At 36.5% G+C, this 8,770-nt stretch overlaps 1 protein-coding gene across 1 annotated transcript; it reads right to left on the bottom strand.

Annotated features, from left to right (window-relative positions):
• Window positions 1–492: 492 nt before the first annotated feature.
• SARC_11254 (hypothetical protein) lies at window positions 493–5,542 on the bottom strand. The gene is made up of 6 exons (XM_014294663.1): window positions 4,912–5,542; window positions 4,445–4,678; window positions 4,030–4,128; window positions 3,649–3,721; window positions 3,475–3,540; window positions 493–1,722 (listed from the first exon to the last, which is right to left on the bottom strand). Exons 1-6 carry the CDS (start codon window positions 5,413–5,415, stop codon window positions 1,640–1,642), a joined length of 1,059 nt encoding a protein of 352 aa, XP_014150138.1. The 5' UTR covers window positions 5,416–5,542; the 3' UTR covers window positions 493–1,639.
• Window positions 5,543–8,770: the final 3,228 nt, after the last annotated feature.

The following is an 8,770-nucleotide window of genomic DNA, read 5'->3' as shown; positions in this document are numbered from 1 at the left end:
CACACACACACACACTATATATATATATATATATATAGTGTGTGTGTGTGTTGACTCTCGCGCACTCCATTCTATAAATAGGAACAACGACACGTGTAGGCAAGTAACACTCATTGCCTCGAGTAAAAGGTCTCTGTATGAGTGTTTTGCTTTTATAAATAAAAGAAGTAGCTAATCATTCCAAATGGTTATAACTTTGTAGTGCATAACAGTTCGAAGGTCGCTGTGCAATGAACTCAATGTGAACTGAGCATGGATATACGAGATCTGGCGTTTTTTTCTTGCTATCGGAATGTTTCTTCACATAACTGTTAGCCAAGTTAAGTACCATTTTTGTTGAATAGACTTGAAATCGCAGAGATGATGGTCGGTCCTCTCCTGATTTGCAGGCATGACCACTACCGCACAAATTATTTTGTAAGGCGAAGATTTGACTCTTCATGAAATTCGTGCACATAATATCCCACTTGCGATGCGATCTGTTTAGAATATTCACTATTTTTAATAATTGGCCAAGTAACTTGTTATCTGTATAAAAAAATTCAGCAGCTGATACTAGGCGCTCAATTGAATGTTTCCCACAGCTCTGAAGTAAATATTACAGGGCTGAGACTGCGAAGTAGGATGGCCATTTTTTCCGTCACGCTCATTTGAGTTCACGAATGGACCATTGCCCAACAACATGAGGGTTGGTGCTGCGATGTGGGAAATATACTCAATTTAACTTTCATATATGATTTGGTTGGCGGGCTCGCCATAACACCAAATCTGCCGTGTATTCAAGTAAAGCACGTCATGTATGTTGTTCGATGATATTGTGTACGCCACTTTCTCTGGTCACACATTCAATCCAAAAAGAATGAATCCTTTCTGCACACTCCTGATTAACTATTTTCTTGGGGGTGCGGGGGGTGCTAAGATCGCATTTCTTGAGGATATATTTTGGCCGTCGACTGAACCAATAGACAACCTACCCTATTTAGCTAATTTTAGCCATGATTCGGATTTGTACGGGCTACCAATAACTATTCTCGAAGACAAAGCTGTCACACTGTATCCAGTATGCCTTGTATATTGCTGAAAGACTGGCTGCAAGTCAATCAGGTACACAATACAGCCCCCCCTGATGTTCTCCCTGACGTTCTCCCTGAATGCAAGAAGTGTGTACTCAAATCTACCAACACAAATTTCGTCGATGGTGCTAATGTTCCAGAAAAGTTCCATTCATCTGCATTAGATAAAATCGACATACTACAGCAATCGCACTACTTGACCGTACGCCTATAAATCCAATCAATCGAGCCAAGGCTTGGGCTACCAATAATGGGATTGCCCATCCGAGTTTGTGATCGCCTACAGTATATCCGAGACCCAAAATGCGTCTTGTTCACCCTTATCCGACTTCCCACGTACCAGTATCTACCATCGACTAATATATTCTCCATAGCTCCTAGTATACCTCCACACAAATTTATCGTAAACCTGGGACAGGGACAATTTCCAAAAAAAAATCAGAAAATACTGTGATGCCTCATGTTTCGTCCAACGCACCAGCAGACGCAATTGGTTGAACTACAATGAAGCATATACGAATACTATGAAACTAATGCCGAATGTAACAAATGCCAATCGCACTTGATTACAGCTCCAGCATGCGCGGCATTTTCTCGAGTTGCTCAAGTGCGGCCTCGGCACGACCTTTGACATCAAAATTGGGATCGTCTGGGTTTGACGTAAAAGAAAGATTCAGAATGAGAAGTCGTCGCGTACGAGGCAATTGCGGGTGTGTAAAATAAGAGATGCAATTGCGGTGAGGATTATCATTGCGAATGTATATACACAAAGGGATGATTTCGAGTGATAGCATGGCATCTTTAGACTGGCAGTTACTTTAACACTCAACCGAACAACAATCCTGGATAACAAGGATATTAAACTAGAATGGCTGGCAGTTACTTTAACACTCAACCGAACAACAATCCTGAATAATAAGGATATTAAACTAGAATGACTGGCAGTTACTTTAACATTCAATCCACCAACAATCCTGGATAATAAGGATATTAAACTACTGGATAATAAGGATATTAAACTAGGATAAATGGGCTATGTACATGTTTGACATACTATGTTCCGATTTTTAGTTTTCTTTGAATGTACATCTATCTCTGTGTATGCGGAAAGCACTGCGGCGCTAAAAAAACATGTACAATATGTATTAATCTAATCAAGAAGGTGGTATTACGATCAGCGACACAATGCATGCCCAGCATCGATCGGTGTGGCGTCGTAAAAACAATAAAAATAATGAAAATATGAAAATATATATATAAATATATATATATATATACGTATACATATATTAAAAAATACACACATATATATATATATACAGATATATACATATGCTTATATGTATAGATACATACATATATATATATATATTTATATATAAACATACATACATACATATATCTATATACATACATATATATATATATATATATTTACATATACACATATATATATATATAAATACAGATACATATGCATATATACATTTACATATACATATATACATATATACACATATACATATGTAAATATATATAGAACACACACACACACATATATATATATATATATATATATATATTATATATATATATATATATATATGTATGTATATATACATAGATGTATATCTACGTATCTATCGATATGTATATTTATATCTATATCTATGTATGTATATATACATAGATGTATATCTACGTATTTATCGATATGTATATTTACATCTATATCTATATCTATATATACATATATGTGAATATATATATATGTATATTTATGTACACAGATATATATATATATATGTATGTATGTATGTATGTATATATATATATATATGTGTGTGTGTTTAAATGTATATAAATATATATATATATATGAATAAGTATAAGTATATATATATATATATATATAGATTTATATATATATATATATATATTCTATATATCTATTTATATATATATATCTATACATCTATAACTATAACTATAACTCTATATATATATATATATATATATAAAGTTATAGTTATAGCTATAGATATATAGATATATATATATAAATAGATATATAGATATAGATATATATAATTTTTGTATTTGATGGTATGAACATGAGCCTGTTCAACTAGGCGCGGCATGTATAGCATGTGTAGCTGTCCGGTATTGTTTGATACGAAACCCATGGATATACACACACGTACATTGCCACGCGGTAAAGACGGCCGCTACATTGGACACGAAGCCATTCAACCACAAGTTTGTATATTTCCATTTCGGCCATGTATTGTCATTGCACAGATCACACAATTTTTAAAAATTCGAATATCCTGTACAAGTTCTGAATGCGGCTGACAACGGTATGTAGCACTAAGGCGGAAGTAGTAACCAAATAACATACTTTTCAAATTGCGAAGTGTTCGGTCCATGCCCAGTCCACGGATCACTCGCACACGCTCTTCCACTCCTGTACATGATGATATATGTTAATAAAAATGCCCTCCATACTTTTGCATGAAACATGTGTACATGGAAGAGAGCGCAGCCGAAAAGGTGCTTCATTCATACAACACACCTTCATCCTCTGGCCAGCTCAAGTTTATAATACACCATGCAGCCACCACTTTCAAGGCATCTTCTCTCGATTCCTATGAGGCAAGAAAATATATGGTTCAATTACATATTCTCGATAGATGATAGTCACTTCGGAGATGTATCATCTGTAGGGTGGTGAGAAAGTATTTGATAGGCGTGTGCTTCTAAACATAATATATATATATATATACTATATTATAATATATATATATATACCAAGCTGCACACCACACAAACAGACGACATGTCACAGACAGGCTTTAATATATTAGCGGAGTTTGGATTTGGCGTGTTGACTTATACACATGCATAAACACCGTTGTACATTTACTCTCTATTGCCTACCGACCCACAGACGTACCAGGCAGGCCTTGATGCATTTAAGGCATTCAGGATTTTCCATGATCAGGTTTTTGTGTTTCCGTGAGCCTGTGGCAATGTTAACTAAGACATATCCCGCCTGTGAATATGAGAGGGTGAAGCGAAAATGGTCGGAATGCGCGTGGGGAGAAGAAATTCAAACAGAACTTTGAACACGTGTTGAGTAAAATTCAATATGAAATAGAACGACTCGATTAAATTGTCATAGTACGTGTTAAAGCTGTGAAGCGAGCAGCAAGTATGTGACACGCATCCTTTTGTACTTCAAAAGCTAGATTTCAGTTAAGAACATACAGCCTCGCGCACATATGGCCCCCACAGACAATTTTAAAACACTCTGAATCGCCCCTAGATCGACCCAATATAGCCACATGCGTAATAAAGCACATACGTACCTCCTGTACCAGACTTGGGTGGGCATTGTTCTGCATCTTCTCCACTAAAACAGCAATCATATTGTCGCCCGGATTATCGCCCGGCGCCTTCACAACCAGGTCTATGGCATTCTCCCCACACTCATCGCCACCAGAAGCCAGATTGCGTAGACACGTCAAGGTTTGTCTCTGTATCTCCAGACTTTCATCGTTGAGTAGCTCGTAGATTCGCTGCCACCCAAGCAAAGCCACCACCTGGTATGAGAGTTGTTGCAATAATTAGTTTTACGAAAACATGGCTAGAATGGTCCATACTGCATGCGAATACACAACCACGTTTCTAAACTTCAGTCGTCCACACGCATTGACTTCTACGCTCTATGATTGTAATATGAGCAGCCATCCGCGCAGGCCTGGACAGATATACAACCTCTTCAAAAAATCACACACACACACACACCCGGAAGAAGCAGAGGCGGACACCATACCTTCTTCCTCACCAGGATGCTGGCTTGATACAACAGGTTCTTGATGGCCCACATGCAGTTCAGCCTCAGCTCAGGATCGGACGAGTGTGTGAGCGCCACGAGTCGTTCCACCACACCCTGGTCCAACATACTCTGCTTCATTGGACTAAAGTCCAGCACCATATTGCACAGGGCAGCGCATGCAGCCGCCTGTACCTCGGCATTGCTGTCGCTCAGCAGCTTGAAGAGAGGTTTGGCAGCACCCGCATCCACCAGCGCCGTGCGAAGCGTCTTGACCGACCTGGAGAGCGATCGTGTGCATCTACACGCTGCCGAGCGCACCTGCACGTAAGGTGAGTCCAGTTGCTTGACGATATCGGGTAGTAGCTTGGCCTCGATAATCTGCTTGCGGCTGCTCTCGCGTTTGGCACATACAGAGGCGAGTGCGCTGAGCACAGCCTCGCGAAGGTCGGTCTTGTGTGATTCGCTGAGCGTGTCGTCGTTGGCGGCAGTGAAGGACTTCATGAGTTTGCTGATGACATCGGCTTCGCACGCGGCTTTCTCGAGTGCTTCGCTGTCTTCTACCAAGTACGCGAGCACGTGCTGGGGGGATGAAATTGTATCGGGTTTAGACTAAACACCCAGAGAGGCGATGTAAACTCCCATAGGTATGCTTAGGTGTCATGTATATACACGTTTGTATATATACAGTTGAATTTTCGAGTGATTTCGTTGTCGTCAACTAGAGAAGCGAGCACGGGTTTTGAAATGAAGTCTAAAAATCGGCGTGGCTGCATATATTTTAGCGAGAAAATGTTGAAATAGCATACATATGTAAGTATAGAACTACATGCGCAAATGTTTATTTGTGTTTCTTGAGAACTTTGATGTCATCTAATTGGTAAGCGGGAACGTGGCGTGTCAAAAGATGCGGAGAAAGTACAAATACCATATGATCTTAATTCACTGCCTTCAGTGGTTAATAAAAATTGTATATCAAGTGTTTGGATATGTACAACCATTCAAGTGCCTTTATGCATTGATCATACAAATAACTAAACATTGATGATGCCTTCATGCCAAGTAAATATAAACAGGTTGACATGTACACAAGTATGTGTACGTTCTGTAACGTATTGATCTAAATCACTTATTCTAAGCATGAATAGATACGTCACATACACATTGATATGAGCATTTCGAATCCAATTTACACAATGTTTGTGCTTTTAAGCAATAGGATCAGAGCTAATAGTTAGTATGTTTGGAGATGTTCTCATCGATATCACAATACGTATACAGTGCTTGAATATACACAGAAACATAGCAAAGACATAGACCCATTTGTAGATATACAAAATGTAAACTGTTGCAGCGACAACTTGCAATCACGACTGAGCTCTGCTTATTTTAGTAGCACCTGTGAGCTTCTTGAGTAGCGCAGAATCCACTCCAATTTATAAAAGCAAGAAACCAAACAAACACGAAACAGGATGACCACCTCGAGGTGTACATACCGGCGCGCGGATGCGAATGTTCGTGTCCGGGTCTCCGCAAAGTTTTACCAGTGTCGGCAGTAGCGTCATGGCCACAGCATTCTGCAACTATACCATAAAACAAAGTAGTTTTAAAGATAGATTAGAAATCTTGAAATAAGATACAAACGATGCTATAATATCTAATCGCAAAGATTTAAACGAGAAAGCAATCCATGAAGCTAGTCGAGTGTACACTCATCAAGTAGAAGCTCAAAATATATTGCGATTGTCTCAAATATTCATTCAGATATGTATTAATATATAAACCTATATATACATATATATATATATGCATAAACATATATATATATATATAAATATATATATATATATATATATATGTAAATATATATGTATATATATATATAAAGGTCAATACATTGTGTATTATACACATACACACAAACAAACAAACAAACAATATATATATATATATATATATTATGTATTGTATATATATACATATGCATGTATACACGCACACACACACACAGGCGCACGCACGCACACGCACGCACATATATACAAATGTATATGTATATATATATATATATATACATAATTCCGAAGCATATATAAACAAACTGTACTTGACAATGTGTGCGCACATAAATTTATATATGCATAGCATATTAAAAAAATGCATAAAACAAAAATGCATATTTATACAGAAACATTTAGGCACGAGCAATTATTGCGACAAATGCAATTCAACAAAATCATTATTTGTGCTAAATATCTGGATCTTTTCGCAAGCCCAGCAAGTTTTCGAATGTAGTCCGCCACATGCCTATGCTTTAGAAGATATGGTACCAGAACGTCAGATCTATTGTTTCATAACGTTCTATCAAGCCAACCGCTCTCGAAGAAACTTCCGACAGATAGCGGAGTGTTTAACACAGTAATACATATTCTATTCATTCTAATATTAGGGAGGGAGGAAACTAATATGCCAGCACGACCAGAATTGGGCTGGTGTCTTTCCCCTCTCCGCAAAATATTATAAGTGGAACTAGCTAGTCACTGTGTACAGGATTCCGCTATCGATCGGAGTTCTCCTCGAAAGCTCACGCTCTGGAGTGCGAAAGCCTCGGTACAGTGGCAATAGCTGTATTGATTTGGTGTTCGTGACTTAGCTACATTGATAATACAGATCAACCATATACAATATAATATAATATAATATAATATAAATCATAATATGATTTTTAACACACACACACACACATATATATATATATATAACATACATATAACATACATATAACATACATATAACATACATACATATATATATATATATATATGTGTGTGTGTTTGTATGTATGTACGTATGTATGTATGTTATATATATATATATATATATATGTATACATGAATATACATCTATAATAGATATATAGATATACACATATATATATATATATAGATAAACATCGATATACATGTATATGTATGTATATATATACTGTATAATTCATTTGCATCAAAAACTGCGAATGCCAGTTTGAATACTAAACTACTTTGAGTATATATACTACTACTAATCACATTTCGTAATCCCATCAAGTCTTTGTTATAGACCGACGCACATCGGTCATGTGGACAAATATCGAAACACCACATCCATACATATCCTGCAATTCCGCACAGATTACCGCTTACGAGAGGTTGAGGTCTTGTGAATAAAAAATCGACAGATAGCGAAATATTGGACACAGTAACGAAGAGAATCTTAACGTCTTGCTATGAAGGAGAGGAAGATAGCAAGTATACCAGCGACACAATATGTATCGGGTGTCTTCCTTTATCAAACTTAACATGTCAAGTGAAATTTGGCCAGTTACTGTGTCCAAAATATTGCTATCGATCGAAGTCCTTCTCAATGGCCTACAACCAAACACGTGATAATTTCGGTAAGTCGCAGTAGCTAAATTGTACTAGTGTACGTGAACTAGCTGCAGGCAAACACACGATTACAAATTATATGACTTGCTTCACAACAAAGTTCTACATATTTGTAAAAACAACGATCAATATATCTGCAAAAAATAATATTAATATCGCAGATAAACAGAAGATTATATCCACATATATGTGAAAATCAAACAACATACAGCACATTGAACGCTATTTTTAAGTGACTAGTGAAACATACATCCATACATACTCAAAGGAAAAATATGCCGTACGGCAATTATATATATATTTATATAATATAAAATATGAAATTTTCAAAATATTAATTATATATATATATATATATATATATGTATATATATATATATATATAATATATATATATATATTATATATATAGCTATAATATATATTATAATACA

Source organism: Sphaeroforma arctica (genome assembly GCF_001186125.1).
Source record: "Sphaeroforma arctica JP610 unplaced genomic scaffold supercont1.1596, whole genome shotgun sequence".
Lineage (NCBI taxonomy): Eukaryota > Ichthyosporea > Ichthyophonida > Sphaeroforma > Sphaeroforma arctica.
The sequence above is the reverse complement of the archived record's forward strand: the minus strand, read 5'-3'. Positions and strand labels throughout refer to the sequence as shown.